The 24,726-nt window shown below is 29.3% G+C and overlaps 1 protein-coding gene across 1 annotated transcript in view; it reads left to right on the top strand.

Annotated features, from left to right (window-relative positions):
• LOC107440314 (thioester-containing protein 1 allele R1) overlaps positions 1 to 24,726 on the top strand; it is a gene marked incomplete in the record, with an annotated part of 90,154 nt that overhangs the window by 3,926 nt on the left and 61,502 nt on the right. The window contains 10 exon segments of the mRNA XM_071180439.1: positions 52 to 77; positions 1,874 to 2,024; positions 4,392 to 4,468; positions 5,943 to 5,994; positions 6,075 to 6,148; positions 8,219 to 8,258; positions 12,941 to 13,025; positions 15,706 to 15,817; positions 16,732 to 16,953; positions 20,986 to 21,336. Coding sequence (XP_071036540.1) covers positions 52 to 77; positions 1,874 to 2,024; positions 4,392 to 4,468; positions 5,943 to 5,994; positions 6,075 to 6,148; positions 8,219 to 8,258; positions 12,941 to 13,025; positions 15,706 to 15,817; positions 16,732 to 16,953; positions 20,986 to 21,336 — 1,190 coding nt within the window.

Raw genomic sequence — 24,726 nt, 5'->3', positions numbered from 1 at the left:
TAAGTTGTTTTATGCTATCTTTTTTCACTTTGGATTTTTTTTTCCTTGTAGGACAATCAGAAATAATGGATTTTGAGGTTGGTATTGAATATTTCTTTATAATAGCTAGCCTAATTGTTGTTAACTAAATCAAACTTTATTCTTAATCCATCGTGAGACTTTGGGCCAATTTCCATTTGGCTATTATGTACAATGCTACTAGGCCGGGCAGGTGGCCGAATAGTTAGCGTGCCTGACTGCGAGTTCGAATCCCGCTCTGGGCTTAGATGTTGACATATTATCACTTTTCTGAAAAAATATCACAGTAATTATAAACTGATTAGTATTAATCAGTATTATAAAATTAGTTAGCATTATAAATTAATGTGAGCAAGTTTTTTGTTGAGTATTAATGTCTCTAAAAATCCTTGACCACCATCAACTCTATTTAGTATTTATAATTAGTTAAATAAAGTAATAACGGTAAGTTTGGAATTACACATGGGATAGCACCTTTTAAACTGGTTGTGTTTGATGTGCATTGAAAGATGTTTTAGTAACTTCTAAATTTGACAAAATAATTCATACCTTTTGATTTTTTTCTCCATTTATTATACCTTTATGCTTTTTTTCAAAAAAGTAATTATTTTGATTAGTGTAGTGTATCTAACACTACAAAAATACAATTTCAATTCCCTAGTATAAAAGACATGTTAACTCGATTTTATGATGGGGTAGCTTTTCATAGGTGACATTATCAATAACGACACTTCCCACATTGGTGAGCCGGACGCGATGTAAACATGCCAACCTCGACAGAAACTCCCACTTGGATATGTACACGCCTATCTTCACCTTAACACTCACTTCAATCTGAACATGCCAACTTCGATAGATGCTCCACATTGAAAAGTTTACTTGCTACTTGTGACTGCGACATTGTCTTCCTCACGCTGTTGCTACTCAGTCTCGATCACACACAATATTGGCCTGCATACACTCTACTGCTAATGGCAATACAGGAGCAACCACGTCTGTAAACTTAATACAGCTCTCGCAATCAGCAAAAGTACAGTGATCTTAATACAGCTCTCTCGGTTTCTCACAAAGCAGCAATGAATCTGGTGGACGAGTAGTGTAATGTCTCTACCACTACAAAAATACAATTCCAATTTCCCAGTATATAAGACTCTATTCTAAGTAGGGGTACCTTTTCATAGATGAAGGTTGACATTGTCGATATCTACTCTTCCCACAATTAGCTTCCACGATTTTCAAAGTTATTTCATTATTCAAAGATTGCAACTGGTTATCATCTCAATTTTTTTTAAAGTTCTATTTTATATAAATGCAGTTTTTTTAGTCAGATTCTCTAAGAAGTATGACATGTTATTACATTTCTGTGCTCAAGTCCCCTACCTGCTATTAAGACAGCCCTGTACCCTTCAATTTCTAAAAAGGGTGTAGTAATAATCCTGTAATTTAATTTTATCTATTTATGATTTCTAGATGGCTTACTTTCTTATCTTTAAGCAATAAAGAATGATAAATTTTATCTAGGGATGCGTTATTAGAAATGATAAAACCTTTTCTTTCCAATCTGCAGGCTATGTGACTCTCAAAAATAGTGATAATGATTTTATTAAATGACTATAAACACTAAAATATTTTTAATTTTTGAAAAAGAAATTTTTTTTCTGAAACATCTGTTTTTAAATTTTGAACTAATAAATTCCAAAAAAGAAATGTTTAAAAATACCTTTGTTATGCTAGTAATTGATGTCACTTTTTTATATTAGTAATTTTCCTTTTTATTTTTGAATCACATAGTGTTACTCTGAATTCTTTTTGCACTTGAATAGTGTTACCTTTTTAAAAATACTTTTTGTTTCAGTTGTTTGACTTCAAGCCTGGTGATTACAGTTTAGAAGTAGTTGGTGAAGGTGGAATCAATATTAGGAATGTGACAAAATTGCAGTTTGAATACAAAAGTTATTCAGTTTTCATTCAAACTGATAGACCAGTTTATAAACCTGGACAATTAGGTATAGTGTTCTTCACCACATTTTATTTTTAATTATCAAGACTCCTTAATTACAGAAAAATTTTTATGCTTGAAAGATGTTTCCATATTTTAAAATAATGTTACCCATATTCTTAAGGGCTAAGAGAAAAAAACCCCTTAAGTACGCTAATTTTGAAATTTTACAAAGCCTCTCAAAGTTCGCTGCTTACACCCAGATGTTTTTTTTCTTCTCTTCTCAGCCAAATTATTAAATCAAACAAATCTTGATTTTAAACTGTATTTAAAATTACATTCTTAATAGTAGTTGTAAACAATGGTTAAAATTTTTTGTTAAAAACAATTTTACTGTCAATTTTGTTGATGCATTTTGATTAACAAAACTATTTAAAAAGATTTTAAATAGTTTTGTTACTATTCACTTTTTCTAGTCAAAAAAAATTTTTTTTTTATTTTAACTTTAAAATCTTGTATGAATGTTAATTTTTTGGCCATGCATTTTCTCAAAAGAAAAGCTTCTTTTAAAAAAGCTTTTCCTTTAATAATCTTTTATTCTTAAATAAATGTTATAGCTTACAATCCTATGTAAATGATAAATATCAATAAAACAATATTTTTTCTTAGCTTTCAAATTGCTATTTTCAATTCTCGATTATATTAGAGTGTAAAAAATTATAGCAGCATAAAATACAATGCTGCTTGAATGATCTCGAGTGTGCACAGTTTGTCCTGTTTAGCATGCTAGAATTAACCCGAGCGTACAAGTTAAGGGGTTAACAGCCCCATAACAGAATCGCAGCAATGCGGCGACAATATCGCAGAATGGTACACACTTCTTGCAGAAAGATTTTTCTTTTGAAAAGTTAAAAAAGAAAAACTTTTCTTTTCTACAGAAATTTGCACGTAATATTTGAATCATGCATTTAGATAACCACTTTTTGACATGCCCAATTTATGCCAATTAGTATTGTAAAGCCAATTAGTATTGTATTTAGCAAATTAGTATTGTAAATCGATGTAATTGTATTTTCGGCAGTTATTGATATTGACACGAACTATTGATATTGATTTTCATGTGCATTTCAAATATCCCAATGTATTTCGAACAATATGAATAATTCAAATTGTGCATTTGATTATTTACTTTTTAAGGCAATATTTCAATCAAATTTTTGCCATTTATTGCTATTGATTTATCCATAGTTTTTAAATCCGATATTTGTATATGATATTATTTATTATTACAACCTAATCTCGAAACGAACCACGCATTTGAGTAGTCCGATTCGCCCGATTTCGTCATCTGTCTTTTTTCGGCAATTACTACTACGAATTAATGATTTTAAATTATTTTTTTATTGTTATTGGATTACTTACAGAATGTGAAGAAAGAAGTAATTTGTGCGTTCCATCCCCAACAAAATGCGAGAATATCATCCATTATATTAGAGTAAAAAATTATTACACGTTCAATTAAGTAAAAATATATAGTTTTTTTTTATAAACACTTTTTTAAAACAAACTTTTGTTATTTTAAATGAGTAACTTATATGTTTGTTATTATGAAAAGTACCTTGCAGAAAGATATTTGTGCTGGAGAGTTTTGTTGCAGATAGCTCAAAAAAATTCTAAAACTAATTTAGTTCATTTCAGTAGGTTGTGTTAAAAGTAATCATTGCCCTCATGTATGCCATTAATTAAAAAAAAAAAAACACAAGTGCAAAATGTGTTTCATTTTCATTCCTAAGTTATAAATAATAAGTTAACTGAAAAACATTAAAGAAACTTTTAATTGTCAAAAGTAATACACCAAAAATCTAGTTTGATTTAATGGAAAAACCTTTTTCAGCATTTTAGTCATTTCTCCAATTTTAATGAATTCTACCATTTTATAAACATACATTCTATTTATTTTCTTTACTTATTGTTTTATTAAATTGGTGGCAATTATTGGGGCAAAATCGCCTCAGGAGGAGTAAACCTAATAAGCAGTATTTGAAAATTAGTTTTTCACTTTTTCGTCAAAAATTCACCCCCATTTTATTAAATAAATTTTGAATTATGAATATTTTCTAAAAATAATTTCTTGTTATAGAAATGAACCTTGTAATGTTTACAATCTTTTAAGAATTGTTTATAAAGAGAATTATTAATATCATTTCAATCTCTTAAAATTTATGAAAAAGTGGCCACATGTTTTTATAAGTGACCATTGTAAAAACTTTTAAATTTCATAATTTTGCCCTATAATGACCATAAAGAAGTTTTTTTTTTTTTTTAAAAGAAACTGATATAAAATATTTCTTTATATTTTTACAGCATTATTTCTTTTATTAACTTCTATGGAAAGTGAACTTACTGAAATGAATTAAAAATTTTTCTTTTGCAGTGCAATTCAGAGCAATCATTGTGACACCGTATTTGTTGCCAAAAACTAATCAAATCCCTATTCATCTTCTGGTAAAAGTAAGTAGTTCCTAAAAATTGCCTTGTTAACTTCTTTTTATTTATTTATTGATAGTGTTAATAGAAAAAATTGCAAGAATATGTGTTTTTTTAATTCGTAAATTTAGGAAGATGTGTATTTAGAGCAAACAGTGCTTGTAGGAAAACTGGAATTGGCACCCTTTAAAAATTATTATATTTTCTATTTTTTAAGATGCAAAAGAAAAGCATTATTTAAAGAAAGTAACTGTCTTGGCTATATCGTAAAAGACATACATTTAAGAATGTACAATAACTGTAACTATTCTTATTTTAATAATCTTCTAATGCATATTTAAAGTCGACATTAATTCAAAACATAAAGTCGTTACAAAATATTTGTAAATGGATGTTATTTGCCAGACATTTCTGAAATGTATATCCAATATGCTTTTCATATTTACGTTTTATGAGTGACACTGAAACATCACTCATTTCTAAAATGATTTCTGTTGTATTTTAGAAAATTTTTATGTGCAAAAATCTAATTGCAGGATTTTCAGTTAACCTGGTGTTAGCGATTAACACTATTTTGTTCTGATATTGCTGAATTTTTTTTTTTACACATTACTTCATTTACTGTGAATACAAATGCAGATTTTAGAATAATCTATATGAAAAATCAAAACATTTGAATTATTAATCCAATATGTAATATTTTAATGGTTGTAAAAATCACGAAATTAGATTGTTTAAATTTAGGAATTCACTTATTACATACATGGTTCAAGCCTATAGCCTTCTCCAAAGGATTCATTGTTATAAACTTTTTATGAATTTCGTCATTTTGCAAAAAGAATTAAAATTAACATATTTGCATTATCAAATTTTTATTATGATTAATTCGGGCATCATGTATGTCTGAATATAAAAATATTGCTATAAGCATGTACAAAACATGTCATTATTAAAAAACTACAGTCTGTCTCTTAATTTAGCCAGAGATTATATATTAATTTTTTTTCATCTGTTTCTTAAAATTATCCATCTCAATTCAACAGTACAGTAATCATGCTGATTTGAATGATCTTCCACTGTCTTATCTTTTGTACAAAAAATTTTTTAGAAGCATATTCACTGTGTTTTTATTTCAAGCTTATTTAAACCCTACTTTAAATTTTTTGATCAAGGAATTCTTGAACTCTATTATAATTTTTTTTAAAAAAAATAGGTATTGGTCTGAGAGAATATAACAAATTGATACTGGCTATTTTTTTTTTTTACTGTAATAGTACTTTATAATTATTCCATCTATTCTCACTGGGTCATTGTTGTTGCTTCCTTATTAAAATCATGTTGGAAACTGTTAAAACTTTCTGTTTTAAACAAAGTAATTAGAATTAAAAATTGTGTATTTTATAATTCTTTTTTCATAGAATTTACCTTCATTATACTTAAACAGAATTTGCTGAAATTCTTTCTATCAGCAGGTCTTTAATTATTTCATTTTATTTAGGATGGCCACCAAAATAGTATTCAAGAATGGAGAAATGTGTACACTACAAGAGGTATTTATTTTGACTCTTCTTCTCTTAGTTTAGGTGACACTTTAGATGAACTTTAAAATGTACACAAATTTGTTTTGTAGGCATGGCATCTGCAGAATTTAAACTTTGTGACAGTCCTGTATTTGGAACTTGGTCTATTCATGCTGACATAGAGGTTTTAAATTATTTTTCCTTTCTTTAACTTACACAAGTGGTCAATTTATGGAAACATGCTTTTTAATCATTTCTTATATCCTTATACACCCTATTTTCGTTTGCACTACAAAATAAAATAAATGTTGGTATTAATTTTTTTCATAACTTTAAAGTTTTTTTTCATATCTAAAGAAAAAGATTATTTACGTAGTGAATAACAGTTTGTTATGAAAATAATTTTATTTTTTAACTAATTATGATTCTATATTTAATTGATCTATAATAAACTGATTAGTTATGTATATTTTGCTAATTATTCAGGCCAGTTATTTATTTGAAATAATTTTTTCAAATATTTATACGCTAGACCCTATATGCAATAAGGAAACTTAAAACTATATTTATTTAATCATTTTGAAATTTATTATTTTATATCTTCAGGTCAATATAAGCACAATAAGTTTCTATAATGATCAGCTCATAAAGTGGTTGTAATTGAATACAATATTATTAGGTAGAGGAAAGTTGTAAATAATATCATTGAGGAATATGTATTACTCAAAATTTTATGAAGAATTAATGTATGGACTACTCCATAAGATTTAAAAAAAAATTTTTCAAGCGAAACATTTTTGTGTTTCATGCAATTATATAACTTTGGATGTTACCCACTTCCCTGTCCAATTTTTTTTAAGAAAAAAAAAAGCCAAAAATCAACATATATTTGTATTTCATTAATAAATACAGCGCACTCCCGGTTATCCGGGTTAATCACCGGGACAGGGAGCATGGCGAATCGAAAAACACGGATAATCCGAAAACTCTTTTAATTAGAGAAAAAAATCAATATCAGTACAAAAAATATAAAAATTACTGATATTTGCATGCTGCATAACATCAAACTAGGAATTTTCCTTCTAAAAATTGTGTAATCCGTCTTCGTCATATGTTTTACACATGTTTTACGAAACGCAGTAATGTCACCGTAATCAAATCCTCGCATATAATCTAATAAAATTTCCACAGAGCAGCAGAAATAGAAATTGTATTTCTCTCATTTACTACATCTTCTGCATCAGTTACTATCATCACTATTTGATTTAACTACATAACGATGTCTTCATCTGTCAAATACTGTAAGACAGGCTCACATGCATCACTTTGAAACCAATCTTCTTCGTCAAGAATTTCGAAACCTCAGATTTCTTTTGCTTGTTCTAGAATATTGTTATCATATTTTTCTTGAACATCTGAAGAAGATTGCTCATCAAGCGATATTATCTTTCTCCAAGATCGTGATAAAGTAGACGATTTTACCTTTGACCATGCTGCTGATATTCGATATACTTCAATCCACTAACCAATATTGCTTCCAAAAATGTGGTAGTGTTATAACTTGATGAATAAAATTTTTTTTAATCTTTAAAATGTTTATCTTTGTATTTTTCGTGTGACTCTGGAATGAGCACGGATAATCCGCAAACCGGATAATCCGCGCACGGATAATCGAGAGTGTACTGTACAAGGAACTAAAACGAAACATAATACACAGGTTCTTAGTTGAAATTTTAATTTTTTTATGTGTAAGAAATATTTATTTTACCAGTTTACTATCCTAAATTATATCGGGCAAATGAAAAAAGTTAAACATGAGTCTTTGTTTCACGTCTTCATAATATGAAAAATCATCTGCATTACTTTCACTTTTGCTCGTAAGCGCCATTTTTTTGCTCCTTTTTTTTCCCTACATAAATTCATCAACCATCGTATATACAATTGTACAAAACACGTCCCACAAATAGCAAAACTCCCAAATAAAAATTGACACACTTCACAGCAGATTATTTGTTTTGCTTCCGATCGAATAAAAACGTGATAAAACGAAACGTATTGGCAAATTCTGCTATGCCTGCGTTTACTCGGGGATAATGAATATTTGCAGCATATACATACCCGAGTTAATTCGGGATAATCAGGGAAGCGGTTAATTATTAATCAGGGAAGCGGTTAATGTGGATTTTGTGTATAAATTTTGTTTTTATAATCTGTTGCAACTGAATCTTGTTTGTGCAACTATTATTTTTTACAGGGTCAACATTTTCACAAGAATTTTACTGTTGCGGAATTGAGTAAATATACTTCTTTTTACATAAAATCATTTTAAAATGATAATATATTTTATTTAAGTGAATATATATATTTTTTATAGTAATATATTTTTTTTAAGTGAAAGTCTTATTATTAATTTTTTATTTTTCATTATTTGTTAATTAATGTTTCCAATTTAAGTAATTTGTATGTTTTACTTATTGCTTCATAAATGTTCATTTTGTTGTTTAATAATAATTTTGCGTAGTTAAAACTAATAAATGCATTTGGAAAATTGAATTACTTATCCTCCTACCTGATGTACTTTTAGTGTGATAGCCCTGTGTGCAGAATTTTGTGACAAAACTCTCTCTAGCACTAATATCTTTCTGCAAGATACTTTTAATAGTAACAAATATGTATATGTCACTAATTTAAAATAACAATTAATATTTTTCTTAGAATATGTGCTGTCTTGATTGTTTCAAAATTTTTCTGGATAAAATCAAACAGTTAGTTGGAAATGTAGTAAAGCTAATAAATTAAGATATAACCTACTTACCAAAACATTTAGTTTTTGTCACTTTTCTGACACAAAAATGCCAATCTAAACTTTTAGGTACTTTCTTGAAATTTGAATTCACAGTTTGAATTCACGCGCAGCAGTCTTTACAGAAATGTCCAATTAATTGAATGCAATATGTTAAACACTTATTACATAATAATTTCTGATCCAATAAACTTATAAAGCAATAAATTGTTCTCTCGGTCAAGCGACTGGTTGATGTAGAAATAGGTACGACAAGTATTATTCAAAACAAGCAAAATACAAAAAAAGAAGAGAAAAAAGAAGAATATTAACTGTATATAATTGTTAGAAAAAGTCAAATGTGCAAAAACGATAAGATGATAAGCTCATTTTCGATGCAAAAGCTCTGAAACTGTCTTTTGATCGGTTATGGTATGTTTTGTGTTAAAAAGTACTACCATCAAAAAAAAAGAAAGAAAGAATATTTGTTTTATTCTACTGCCATCAACAAGATTTAACATGCGTGCCACTCTTCAGTCCTGGGGATTGAAATCAGTCTTGAGATAAAATCAGTAGATTAGTGTCATAAATTAATACCTCTTTTCTGTTGGTTTTTAATAATAAATTTTCTGTTTTATTTTGGAAATGTAACAAATATTTACAAATAACAATAAAATTTTAGGATAAACATTGTTAATTTTCATAATTGTACCAAAATGCTCAGTAATGTAAGAATGAGATTGAACTTCAACGTTTCTTGCTTCAACAAAATTTGTACTATTGTTGTATCTCAATGTTCTTGTTTTTTTATTTTTCCCCAATGTTTTAAAATGGTGGTCAAAGTTGAATTGAGATTATTATTTTTCTGAAGAAAAGAAAAAAAAGAAAAACAAATAATACTGAAGTGAAAAATAGAGATGCAAAGCTTCATGAAATAATTAGTGGTTTATTATTCAGTGAGTGATGTAAAGCAATGTACAAGGTTAGCTGTTATTTTATCCTGTTTGCTGTAAAAAAAAAAATAGATAATTGATTTAATATATGAGCTATTACTATAGAATGGTACGTGTTGGAGACGGTGAGCTATAGATTTCTGAAAATTTTCGTAAATTCTAGATTGTGTTGATTGGTCAAAAAAATAAGTTCAGTCTTGAAAATTTTTTGGAGTGGCACCCATGATTTAATCTACTGAGCTTAATTTTAAACCCAACTGCAAGCAAATTATTGACAAGCTGTCCCACAGGTACAACACATAATTGAATGGCAAAAATTCTCTCATTTTTAATGCTATGCAATTTAGCCCTGTGGCAGAATCGCAGTGACATGGTAACATTGTCGCCGAACGTTACAGAATTTTTGCAGAAAGATTTTTCATTTGGGAAGGGCAAAATTTTAGTTCTCCTTTCAGCATAAATTTTCAAAAAAATGTTTTTATTTTCCTGCAGAATATTTTTTTCAAATATGTCTTTCTTGTGCATCACAGAGTAAAGAAAATAATCAAGATTTTTCTATACTCATTTGAGATTTTTTTTTTTTAAAAATCGGTAATCACTGACTTTAGCTAGAATTTTAAATTAATAATGTGAAATAAAAAATTCCGAAATCATGAAAGTTTAAAAGATAGTTTGCTCTAGAAATTATGTTCTTTCTTTCATTTTTTTTTCTTTAAAGAGCACCATAATTTACATAAACTTGAGTATCTCTTTTTTTTTTAAAGACTCCTATTTGTGTGATTTCGTTGTCGATCTTTATTTTGGGAGTTTTTGCACAGATTTTACAATTTTTTATTTATGTATAAGAATTTAAATTTATTATTAAATTTATTGTTTAATTTATTTATGAATTTAAATTTGTGTAATGATTTACAAAATTTGAGAGAGGAAATAATTAGTCCCATTTTTCCGCCTACAAAATGTGAGAAAATCACCTATAATATTGGAATGTAGGCGAATGAAAAAAATATTTCTTTTACAATTAAAAATTTTTATACATTTTTATTTTATACTTTCTTCTGTAAACACAGCATTTCTGTTACTTTAAATTAGTAATTGTTATAATTAATAGTATCTTAAGGCAAAATATTAGTGGTTGGGAAGTTTGTCGTAGAAAAAGTTCGTCGAAAAAATTCTGCCACATGGGTGCCAGGGTGAAGTACAAGAGTTTGTTGTCATCGTTTTATCTTGGAAAAATGTCGCATTTCGAAGAAATTTATTCATATGCACAGGTGTATCCCGGAATTCCAGAGTTTTCGGGTCATCCTTCTAAGAATATTAAGTAGGCATGTCTTTTTTCTGCGAATTTTGTGAAATTACGTGTATTTGAAAACCATTGATATTCAAACTTCTGCGTATCAAAACGGTTAAAACAAATGAAGTCAACATTTGAAAAAGTTTTCAGAGTTCTGCATTCTGATATTTAACTTTTGAACTTTTGCTAATCCACCTTAACGAGACGTTTCTGTACATGTGATTCTTCCACCAATTTTATTCTTTTAGTTTGTCATAATTTTCGCAATTTTTAGTTTTTGAAACCACGCAGAAGTTCGCTAATATCGCGATTCATAATCACTTGATTTTAATATTATTTATAGATTTTCGTATTTACCTAATTTAAAAGTTACCCATTGTGAATCATATTCGCAACGATTTAAAAATCATTCGTGATTCGCATTCATGTCATTAAAAATGACATCCGAGATTGTCGCAGAATATCATATCTGTTTGTCAATAAAACAAATTTAAAGAAGAAATAAGTTTATTTAAAAACATTAGTAAGCAAACTGTCACAAACAGAGTGACAAAACGAAAATAAAGTATACAAAATAATCTGCTTCAACAGAAGCTTAAATGCAGATAACGGATGACGTCACAATTCACGGAAGAACGATCAACAGGAAATGAAAATAAACTGCCCGGTCCCCGCAGACCATGACATCACCAACGCAAGTTGAATGCACAAGATCTTCTTCGACGACTAACAAAAATCGAACCTTATTCCTTTATTTGTCTAACAAAAAAATTGATTGTCGCAATTTGCTTGCACACGTTTTAAAAATCCAGCATTGCGATTTGCCTTCAAGCTTTTTTAAAACTCAATAGTGTGATTCGTATTCATGCATTTGTAATATTAAACGTCTGTTATCGCATTTATAAGTGATTTTAAAATGACACTTAGAGATTTGTATTCACATGATATAAAAATCTTATTGCGATTTTAAAATTCATTGTCTTGATTCTTGTAAGAAGAAAGTTTTTCCTTAAAGGAGTTACTATAAAAGTGGGATATTCTTCATGGGTTGGTAATTTAATTCAAATCTTAGTTCAAAATTATGTAGAGTAAATAAATTGATATTGAGTTTTTGCGCATTTAAATGTTCAGGGTTGATCACTTAGTGTTTCACAATCACCCCTTTGTAATGTACTTTTGCAATTAACTGCTTGAAATAGTTTTTTTTTTAAGTTAATATAATATTTCTCTTTTTTTTTTCTCATTAAATAATAATTATTTTGTCTGTTGCATTCTTGTAGCCAATAGGGTCAGGCATTCTTTCTTTAAACTTCAAAAGAACTTTCTTGGAGAGCAGTCTGTATGAACTAATGTTGTTATAAAGAAATTTTTCAAAACAGTAGCTGCTGAAAAAATAAAAAAACCATGTTGCTAGTTTTACTCAAAATCTATGAAAGAGGTTTTGGCAGCTTTATATTTCATCTTATCTTTTCAATGATATCAAAACTCTGCTTTAGGGACATTTTAGTCACTCTGAGAAACTTTTGATATCTTTCATGGAGGGGAAAAGTATTTTGTAAATGAATATCACTTTTATGGTATTTATGTGATTCATTTACTAAAAATTTCCCAAATGCAGTAGGAGGTATTTATAATCCAAACATGAGAGGCTTTACAACACATAAACTTTTATGTTAGATAATTTTGCATATCATTGAATTTACATACTAAACATGGATATTTGTAAACACATATCTGGAACAGATAAATATGAATTCTTTAAAATGCGCTTAAGTATTTATTATGTACTAAAAAAATGTGAAAATATTAAAAGCATAAAAATCAGTAAATTTATTAATATTGGTTTGTTTTATTGATTGTAAATTTAACGTGAATGAATTATGGTTCGTAGAATTGCATTCTATCGATCTTTTTAATTTAAATTCACATTTGGTCTTTTCTCCCAAGTTCTACCTACTTATGAAGTTGAAATTGATTTGCCATCTTATGCTACATACAATAGATCAGATGTAGAAGTTACAGTAAAAGCAATGTGAGTATATGTAATAGTCTTTTATTTATTTTTTTATGTAGAAGGTACTTTATTTACGTCTCACTAGAGCTACACGATAGGCTATTGGCGACGGTCTGGGAAACGTCCCCGAGGATCATCCGAAGACATGGCATCGCAATTTTGATCCTCCGCAGGGGGAATGGCTTCCCTGTTTTGGTAGCCCGACCACCTGTACGCAAAGTTGAACATTTTACGATAGAACAGTTTAACGAGGAAGCACGCCCTCGGTCTCTACGCAGGTTGATCAAAGTGGTCACCCACCCGCTTACTGACTGCAGCCAGTGATGCTTGACTTCGGTGTTCTACTGGGAACCGTGTCTTTATGCGGGACACTGCGGGACTTTTATGTAGAAAATAATATTTGCCATTTTACGTAGAATGAAAATTCTTTAATACTACGTTTTACAAAATGATTTTTTAATTTGAATTTCATTTATAAAGTTTTTATGATCATTCTGATTCATGTACTGAAAAGTTCTGTCCTGGGCATCATTTTAATATCTTTCATGTTGCTTTGTCAAATTTAAAGGTATTATGCTACATCAATATCGAATGATGTTTTAACTTAAGACTGTTGGAAACTATGTTTTTGTAGAATACTATCATTTTACTTTAGTCAGATCTAATTTGAAAAAGGTACAGAGTATCACTTACAAAATGTGCTGGTGGTAATAGAAGTCTATTAAGTTCTATAGACGCTTCTCTTCTGGAATGCAGGAAAGGAGGGAGATTTGTTTTCAAAAGAGCGAGCGCAATTGAGTCCCCTTCCCCCTTTCCTATGCAGCTGACTAGTAAAAGAGGCATTTCCTGGAACCTTTTATTAGAGTGTTAGGGAAGGAAATACTGTGAAAAAGGGTAAGCGCTGCAAACATTAATGTGGAGGGGGAGTCACTTTCATTCACACAAGAAAAGAGAACCCAATCAGCATGCCGTGCCTTTATGCTTCATTGATAGCGAATGATCAGAGAGAAAATAAGAATTTGTCCTTCCCTGCCCTCAACTTGAATGACAAATAAGGAGGAAATGAATTTTTCTCCTCCACCTACCCACCTTAATGAATGACTGGAATTTCCCCTTCTTGCTTGAATCGTTCTAGTTCAAATTGGCGGAGAGAGCAATTAATATTTTCATAACTGTCAATTTTTTTTTTCGTTTTCTATATTTTAGGCAATAATTATCTTTTTTCTAATATTTTGTTTTTGATTGATTAGATATAATTCTAATACTAAAACATTATTGCCCGAAAAATAATGTTTATTTATTTTTTGCTTCTTAATTTCAAATCGTTTAATAGATTGTTTTAAGCTTTGTTTACCTTGGGGGTCTATTATACGAAAAAATCTAATATCCGGACTTTCGGAAGTCCCACCGATTCCGGCTACGCCACTTTCCACTGTATATAAAAAATCTCCTGGATTAAAACCCACTACATGTATGTTCAAAAATAAAAGTTTTGCGTATAAATTCTTGCAGAACATGCAATTATTAAAACACTACAAAGCGTCTAATAATTTTGTCTAATTATTATAATATACTAATATAATACCTGAAATAATAAATATTCTATATTTATATAATATATGGCCTAATTTAACCAATTGATACACGAATGTAAGCAAGTGCAAACCAGGGTTTGAAAAAACACCAACCTGCCTGGGTTTTATTGAAAAAACCCGGGGGAAAGTGGGTTTTATTTGAAAAATCTTGGGGAATTTTTTTTTTTTTTTTTTCTGTTTAGTATACATGAACGTTAAAGTTTCACTGTGTAAATATTTTTATTTATCAAGTAGTGTTGTATAAGCATTAAAAGAGAAATATAAATCTAAATAGTTAATTTAAAATAGATATAACAAAATTAAAATAAGTTCAAATAATGCATTGTCACTAATACATATTTGAATCTTTACTGTTAAAGACATAATGTTTAACAATTTTTAACTCAAGCTTTATAAAATATAAATGCAACAGTAATGTAAAATGAAAAAATTTATTAATCTTATTGTTTTCACATACATTTATTTACTATATTTATTAAGCATATATAAATTAACTACTATAAATTTATAATCAGTAAATATTTATAAGTAGTAAAACTTAAATTTCTTCTGATTAAATAAAACTGTAACTGTATTAATAACTTTAATAAAACTGAAATAAATATTTAATGGTCTTCTATGTTTTTATTATAAGATTAATAGAAAATGAAATTAAAATGATATATAATTATAAAGAATATCAGTTGCTTGTCCCATTTTTTTTCAAATATTTAACCTTCAGAAAAGGCTTCATTTTTAGATATGTAATTTTAACTTTATATTTTTAATTTCAAAAAGCAAATTAATCTATAAAATTATGAAAAAAAGCATATATAAAAAGTTTTAGCTTATTTTTTTAATGTTTACTAATGTTGATGTATCATCACTTAATGAAAAGAAAAAAATTAAGCGGGGTTTTTTCTTAGAAAAAACCCGCTTAAAGTTTTCAATAGTAATATAAAATTATATAGATTAGAGTTTCTTTTACTTAACAAATATTTAAAGCTTAATCATATAAAGCACGCAATTGACAAAATTATATAAAATTAAATATGTATAAATAAGTTTTAATAAAAACAATTTTTTCAGTAAACATTTGAAACAAAATTTTTTAATTTGTTTAGGTATTCCTATGGAAAACCTGTTAGAGGAGAAGTCACCCTTACAGTTGCTCCTAAAACAAGATATAACAAATTAGCTGTAAGGCCGTATGAATCCTTCCAAACAAAAGCTCAAGTGAGTTTCTCTTTTACTATAGCTTTTGAATTTACAAATTGAAAGGTGTTTATTTTAACCCTTTTTAGACCAAACGTAGAATGTGATCGTCCATGTATCGAAAATAATACTTTATTGAAGAAATGAAATGATGCATAAATGATAATGAAATGTATAATGGTAATGTGCATCATGATATTGGTGCATAAATGATAATGATGAATAAAATAGTAATTTCATTTACAGAACTTGCAGTTTAAACCCATTGTAAGACATATCATCAATCTTAAGGGGAATAATTATACTCTTTCAAAAAGTCGAATTTGTTAATAAATGCTTCAAGTTAAAAAAAAAAAAAAAAAACTGGCGTATTTTGAAAATTTCTCAACAGAAAGTATTTACTCCAACTAAATGACTAATATTTTGTATTGCTGTCTTCACAACCCTTAAAAATAGTGGGAAAATGAAATGAGCGTCACAGTCTCAATAAAAAAGAAAAATGCATTGAAATGGTTAGCTGATCATGAGTTCATCAGCATTCACACAGGATCAAAGAAACCTGGAGTTGTCATGATCTATAATTTTAGGAGTTAAAAACAGTTAGCGAATGAAGTAACTTTCTTCCAAAGCCAGAATATATACTAATTGACAATGATTCATAAAGACTTCAAGTTGCTTATTTTGAAATTTATATACTTTTACTTACATAATTTTACATACATACTTTTTATACTTTTTTGTATGTATGTATTCTTCTATGTATTTACATACTTTTTATTTAAAAACTTTAACCTGAGCAATATTACAAAATTTTTTGAAAACTTTTAGTGAGGCTTCCTTTTTTTTTCAAAAATTGTGTTAATTTTTTCAATAATTAATGAATGTATTTAACTGTTCTGTTGCCATATATTTGAAGGTTATTATTGTTTTGTTAGGTTGATGGCTCTGTTACAATATATTTGAATTTATTGCAAGACTTATCCCTGAGAACAGATTTTTTCAAGAGAGAAATTGAATTTTTTGCTCTAGTGGTCGAAGAAGAGACTGGACACAAGTATAACTCAACCAATACAATGTGGATATACGATAAAAACCTAAAGATTGACCTTATTAGAACTTCAGAAACATTCAAACCTGGCTTAAAGTATACTGCGTTTGTGAGTCTTTATTTCTCTATTTTTGTATTTCTGTGTATCATCAAGAACATTTTTAAAAACAGCATACTTTTTTGATTCAAAGTTGCAGGGAAAAAAATTGCTGTTGAATATAATTAACACATAATAAGTGTCTTAAAAGTAAGCTTTATCCAATGAACCCTTTGTTTTAAGGAAATTAAATTACAGTCAAACCCTGCTATAGTGAACGAAATGTTCGTGCCTTGCTATACACATAAAATATTATTTTTTGTGGACATAGTGAACCAAAGCGAATAGTATGAACTTTTTTTCTGTCTTTGACTGATTTATTGTTTTCATTTTTTGGTAATTTTGAAATTTCTACTCAAAATATATGTACCGATTTTTGAAACCACTTATGGAGTGGAATGTAGTATTTTTTTCTTGTTTGCTTTTACTACCTCAGTTTCTCATCCCTAAATGTTTTGAATGCTAGATAGAGAAGTACTGTTTGTCTACGATAGGTACTCTGTCCGCCACAAAGTCTGCGGCAGTCTGGTGCTATGGAAACAAGAAGAGAGCATTTTAGGGAGGGTGGCTTCGATGAAGAGGACTCCTTTTCTTTCGCCTTCGATGATAGCTTGTATGGGGAGTATACCAGATTGGCTGACTCAGCCACCAGTAGGAGACTTATTTAATCTGATTCAAGAACTTTTTTAAGATTCGCATGAATATTTCTTTCTTACTTAAAATAATTCTCTCGATTCAATCAGTTGTTATTTTTTAAATACAAAGGAAAAAAAGTGAACAAATTCTGACATTAAGGGTAGTACAGGTTTTTTTAATATTACTTTTTAATTTTACGATATTTATTATGAATGTTCATTGATTGTTAGATGGTTTAATTTCTAAACTTGCACATTTTTTAAAGCAGTTAATTTCTTTTATTACTTGAATTTTCTGGAAAAAGTGAAGAGCTTAAACTTAATAACTCTGATTTTAAAAGGAGATAAAACTTTTGCTGAAAATAAAAATAGTTCACGTTATCTGTGCCGGAGAAATATTAAATATCTTTGTTTTGATTATTAATTTTTAAATATTTTATTTTTTTTTTTTTTTGAAACTGAAAGCAAGTGACCGCAACTAGGATGAAATCTAAAACTATCAACGATGATTTTTATCAGCACCCATCAAACCATCTGAAATTATCTGAAGTTTTTTTTGCTTAAATTACGTTTTCTTATTCATATTTTATTGTAACCTGTACAGTTTTTTTTCACTATTTATTAAAAACAGTTTTTATTAGCAAATTTATTTTTTTCTTAATAACCAATTTACTATGTATGATAAATTTATAGATGAGTTATTTATTAATAAAACATTGAGCTGCTTTAAACAATTTTATACAATTTCCATACATATTCCATACATACATATAAATTTTTTTAATTTTTTTTCTAAAACAGAAGCTTTTGAAAAAGAGAAAAGATTAAAAAAAAAGGAATCACACGCTCTAAACGATGTTTCAGGCGCGAATGCTCATTTCTCTTAACTCTGGGGCTAATACAATAGATCGAAGAGAGAAGTCTCCTTTTCTCCCACCGAAACCAGTCTTAAAGAGGGACCCCGCACCCCTACTTGAAATAATCATACCTCGTTACCATAGTCACCGCCACCCTTCCAGACGAATGGCGGGCAGAGTACCTATCGTAGACAAACAGGTAATATAGAGATAGAAGAGTAATAATAAAAAAAAAAGTTACACATTTTTTGTTGCTACGTGTTCTTCTTTTTTAAAATAATTTTTGTATTTCTTTTTATTTATTTAAATAGTAGTGTCATAAGAGGGAGTAGTTCGGAAAATGAGTGAGTGAAGCAAAATTTTTATCCCTTCAAGGTTCACTATTGCCGGTTTTGACTGTATTTTCTTACTGTTTGTAAACTATGCATCTTTAGTTTTATAAAATAACATCACTTATTACATAATTTTCTTTAACACCATAACATACCATAACTGGTCAAAGGACCAGTTTTTGTATATTATATTGTATTGAAAAGTGTTGGTATGTTTAGTGTTAAAACAGTGCACTCATTTCCTACTCTAAAAGGGAATCAACTCAGGCTGAGAGTGTTTTTGAAATTATGTAAAACATTTTCTTTGATTTAACAATAACTAGAAGTATTGAGAATGAGTAAATTATTGAAAAACAGGACCTGAAATATATTTATGATCATGTTTTAATATTCAGATTATTACTTAAAAGCAATTTCTTTCACTTATAAAGTTTTGATTCAAACATGTTTTTAATTTCACAGTTAGCGTTGAAGTTTTTTTTTTTTTTAATTGGACAAGCTGATACAAAATATGTTATTGTGATAGTTGTAGAGGCACTCATTCGCGTCAGCTAGCGGAAAAATAAACAAAGCACAGAGACACGAAAACACCGAGCAAAGAAACCACGGAAGTTTGAAGGTAAGAGGATCGAAGAGAGTAGTTCCTACGCGGAGTGATACAGGCGGTCTGATGAACTACTAGTAGAAGTGATCAGTCTTCTCTCCACTATTTAAGCAGTTTATTTAGTTAAGCAGGTTGGAGCTTCGGTGAATCTCGGCCTGGTACTTCACTTTTCCGGTGATGCCCACCTTTAGAAGAAATTCTTGCTCTCAACAAGTTTAACCGCTTCCCTCACTGATTTTTTTTTTTTAAAAAAAAAGGCAAAAAATTAACATATTGTTTTTAATTTTATTAATAAATACAAGGAAATAAAACAAAACCTAATACACAAGTTTAAAGTTAAATTTTTATGCGTAAAAAGCATTTTATTTATCCAGAGTTATCTCTGGGGAAATAAAGAAGGTAAAGTATTAGTTTTTGTATGATGGTTCTTAAAACAAGGAACAACACAAAGTGATACTTTCCAAACGCTAGTAAAGTGATACACCATTTTTTTTTCCATGCGAAAATTCAGTAACCATCGTGTATACAATGCTGCACTTACCAACAAAAGTAATTCAGCTTCATCACAATGATGCATTCCTGCAACAATATAATGCTTCTGAGAAATTTTTGTGTTCTAAAATATACAGGGCCCGAAATCTACTTTAATCCGAGACCACTGAAATCTTAGTAAAACTGCCAATTCCTCATCTGGTTCGCACCGACCACAGTGCTCAATTAAAAATAGGGGTAGACTGATGACGGGTTAGAGTCCCCTTGTCGGGCTAACTGTGGGAACTTTTTGTGGTTTTCCTCTCCATGTAACGCAAGTGCATTCTAATTCTATTAAAAAGTCCACCACGTAGGCACATTTCTCCCAGTACTTCTAGAAGTTCCCTTGTCTTCTAGATTGGGTTCAAAATTACAAGGGTACGGAGTTGAACATGAGTAGTCGTAAACCCAAGGAATTGAGTAGGCTGTTCAACAACGGTCATTACATGAACATTTTAGATTTTATCTTGCCATTATGAATGATGGCCACTAAATCATTTCACTTAGAGAATACCCTTAAATGCATGAGTACTCTTGTAGCGGTTTACAATATTTAATTTAATATTATTTAAAACTGCAAAAAACAAGAGACTACTTTTGTATTTACTTCTTTATTTCTCTCAGTTAAATCGCTCACTTGAGTGTTTTCATATTACGGGGAATCTCCGACTGAAGTGTAAGTAGTAGTTGTTTTGGTAGCGCTTCTTATTTTTATCAATAGGTGTCACTACCACAGTATGACGAGGTTACTAACCGACACTCTCACAAACAAAGGAATCGCATGTTTTCTTCTTGGTGCATTTTTATTCTAAGAGGAAACTATGAAGTCAGAGATATTTGTTAATTTTCTAGCCTATTTTGAATTTATTCACAAGAAAGAGATACGAAGTTGAATAATAGAATTGGTTTTGAATAATAAATTTGATCATAAAATGATGAGATGTTTCCTTATAATGTGTTAATATTTTCTATTTATTTTCAAAATTTCTTAAATTGAATTCTCGAGTGAACAGTAGGTCAAGTAAGGACTACATTTTGAAAGTAATCTCTGCATTAGACTATAATGAAATGTGAATGTTTTGCAGCTAAAAATATCTTATCAAGATGATGTTCCAGTTTCTGATAGCAGAGGCCAGTTAGAGCTAAAATATGGTTTCAGCAATCAGGAAGAATACTGGAAGTCAGAATTTTATACTCTTCCCAGAAATGGAATTGTTAAACTTGAATTCTCACCTCCCAATGAAGAGAACATCTTACGCCTCAACATGAGAGCCATTTATCAAGGCCAGATTTTTTATCTTGATTCAATTGATGCTGCAATTTCTCCCACCAATAATTTCATTCAAATTGTTCTCGTCACTCCAAATCCCAAAGTTCAGGAAACAGTAGAAATGGAAGTAAATGCTACTGAACCAATTAATCATCTCGTTTATCAGGTATGTTCATAACATATGAAGATTATTTTTCTTTTTAAAATGCATTGCAATATTGGTAATTTTTTTATCTTTAAGTATGATGTCTTAAATTTTTCATCAGCGTTTATGTATATGCAGTGTTCACCCTAAGCATTTTTAGAAGGGTGGTCCACCCCACCAGCCCTTTGATCCCTTAAAAAGCACACACCTTACCCCTTTTGTAAAAATAAGCCACCATCCTTGAAAACATTTTGTTTCAGGAAAAGGTTGTTTTCTCAACCACCTATTTCAATGAAAAGCCCACTTCTGATTTATGTAGTTACTCATTTAACTTTAATTTTATTTCTTCATTTTAGTAGGATTTTTCTTATGTTGCCTAGTTGTATATTCCCATTGATATTTTGCCCTAGAAATCTTTTAATTGAGATGAGGTATATTAATGAGTTATTCAGTGTTTTTAAATTTTTACCATTATTTTTTTTTTTTTAAATAAACCCCTTTTTGTTTAAAAATGCATGTTTAAATTATTATTTTCTCATAATTTTCAGTTTCTAATACTTAAAAGTTTTCAAAGTTGTTTATCAATTATTATTATTTTTTAAAAGTTTTTTTTGAAAAAATTTATGCACAGAGATTGTTTTTTACTTCGCCTTTAATTATTCATCAGAAGCTTCAAATTTTTCTGTTATTTTGATACTGAATAAGAATTACTTTGTGAAACATACACATAATAAGATAATTTAAAAATTGATGATCAAATTCATTTATCACATAATATTACTCATTTTTGATAAATTTTAACGGTGGTGAGTGAGAACCCTTTCAAAATTCAAAAGTGCTCTTTTTTGTGGGGAAGTACCCTGCATTTTTTATTCATAGGGAGAACTCTACGCAGAGCTCAGGGGAAAAACTTCTTTGGGGCCCTCTCCTTGACTACTTCAGTAATGAAGAATCAAACTTTATGATGGTATTTAAATTTTTCATATCATTATACATATAAAACAAGAAAATTTACTAGAACCTAAAATAGCTATAAAGCTCCCCCCCCCTCTAATGGTCAAAAGAAATGTCGTTCTGTCCATTTTCTTGATTTTCTGACAATTCTGTGTCCATCATGCCAAATGCAGTTTTCTGATTGTTGACTTTGCCACCTTCCTAGCTGCGAAAAATTCACATCCTTGCTGACATTAGGGCGGAATTCAGCAAAATTTTCACAGTGAGGATTGCTCATTTAAGCCCATCAGAAGACTGCATTTTTGGAAACATATCGCATTTTTTAATATGCAAAAATACAGGCTTTTGATTGGCCAAATGTGCCCATCCTCATTGCAAAAATTTAGCTGAATTCCACCCTAGAAAGCCATGGATGTACGAAATACGGATTTTTTGTGTTCGTGATAGGTGAGTGAAGAAGCTAACATAAAACCGACGGATTTTACACTGTACTGATATTTTTTTTCAAGAAAGTTCGTTAAAGAAGGATACCTAAAATAAACTTTCTATTTGATTTGGGAGTCCCTCTGATGTGGAGCTTGGGGCAACTGCCCCGTATGCCTCTGCCTTTGTCAGGCTCTAACTCCATGTATATGTCCTTTTTATTAAAATTGAATATTTTATTTGACTGAAATGCACAGAGGTGATTTTTCATTTGTTATATTTATTAATCCGTGCTGAGTTTTATTTTTACCAGACTGATGATTTGTTTGGTTAGTATAGCATGCTTTAAAGTGAAGACATGCCATATTTCTAAATTGAATGAGAAAAAAGGATTATTCATCTAGTAAATAACAGGAAATAAAGAAAAAAAGTCAAGAGAATTTAATGTACAATAAAATAGATAATCAAAAATCTTACATTGTTAAAATAGGATAATCCGAATTAGGATGAGAGAGGGAGTCAGTTGGGGAGTCGTTTGAGTCGACACTTGAGTTTGGAGGAGAGTCGACACTTGAGTCGTTTGCAGGATAATGGGTGGTTGCCACAAACTTTTTTTCTCTATTTTAATACATGAGTTTAAATCTTAAAGACCCATTAATATAAGTTTTTAAAAAATTTTTTTTTTATGAGTTGGGCATGAATCAGTGTTTTCATCATAGAAAAAAAAATAAGTGAGAATTTCTCACCCTTTCTCAAACACAGGGTGAGATTTCAAAAAGTTAAGTGAGATTTCTAAAAAAACACAAAATCTCTTGAAAAAAAAATCATTTCTTTAATTATAATACATTTTTAACGTCTTCTACTTTTTAAAGCATTGAATATTTTTGATGCATCATCATAGAAGATTTTGCCTTTACAAGGTATTTGTCCATCTTGCATAAGTGCATAAAAAATTTGAGCGTCTTACATGAAGAAACCTTACCTACGGTAAACGCGTGGTTGCAGACAAATGTGGTCTGAAAGGGGTTCCGTGGTTGTGTTCTGTTATTTGAAAAGGTTCTGAACAATACTGGTAAATAGGAAAGCTAGATAATGGGGCAGATGTTGAAAATAATGAAAGATCCAGTAAGAAAAGTGAAACGGATTTTATTCTAAATGGCGTAATTCGAAGCTTTTTCCAAAATGCGAGAAATTCGCGAATTTTGAAATTGATTTATAGAATGCGCGAATTTCTCGCGGTAATCATTTTTAATGCGAGAAAAGAAAAAAATATGCGAGATTCTCGCGCTGTAGTGAAAACACTGTGAATTGAAGTGATTTTTTTTATATAACTTTATTAACTTTTCATACAGTTCTTTACAGCTACCATTTGTATGTCGTCATTTTCTTTTATGCAAAACATTATAAAATCACAATGTGACTGTAATTTTTTCTGATGCTGTAAAAATTTTTTTAGGCTATTCATGTTTTTGAAAATAGCATCTTCAAAAAAATTATTGTTCTTGTAAACAATATTTTTTATAGTGAGTCTAAAAAATTATTCAAGTATATAATTTTTATTTCAGAAAGTTTTCTTCGTTTAATTTCTTTCCTTATTTAGAGATATATTTTATAGTATTGGTGTGTCGTTATTTATCCGAGTGAATTTTTCTATCATCAAATTTTTTTAAAAATACACTTTACTATTAAAATACGGTAAACTCTCGCTACTACGATATCCAATACAAAAATGACTCCCTCTGTTGCGATAATGTTTCGTGGTCCCGATGAGCTTGCATGTGAATTAATGTCATGCTCCTCTCACTATTACGATATTCTATGAAGCAATAAACCCCTGTAAAAGTTTTTTTTTCTCCAAATTTTAACCCTATTTTCTCCATTTATTATTGCTTTTCAAATAATGTAAAAAATCTTATTTTATCATCTATTTTTTCCATCTTTTCTGACAAGAGAAGACACTGCTCCAACAGCTTCCTTTCTTAGAATTGCCTTCCTTTTCTCTTAAGAAGTCACAGATTCTGATTTCATTTCTTT

Source organism: Parasteatoda tepidariorum, chromosome 4 (assembly GCF_043381705.1).
Source record: "Parasteatoda tepidariorum isolate YZ-2023 chromosome 4, CAS_Ptep_4.0, whole genome shotgun sequence".
NCBI lineage: Eukaryota > Metazoa > Arthropoda > Arachnida > Araneae > Theridiidae > Parasteatoda > Parasteatoda tepidariorum.
This window is presented reverse-complemented; position numbering and strand designations above follow the sequence as displayed.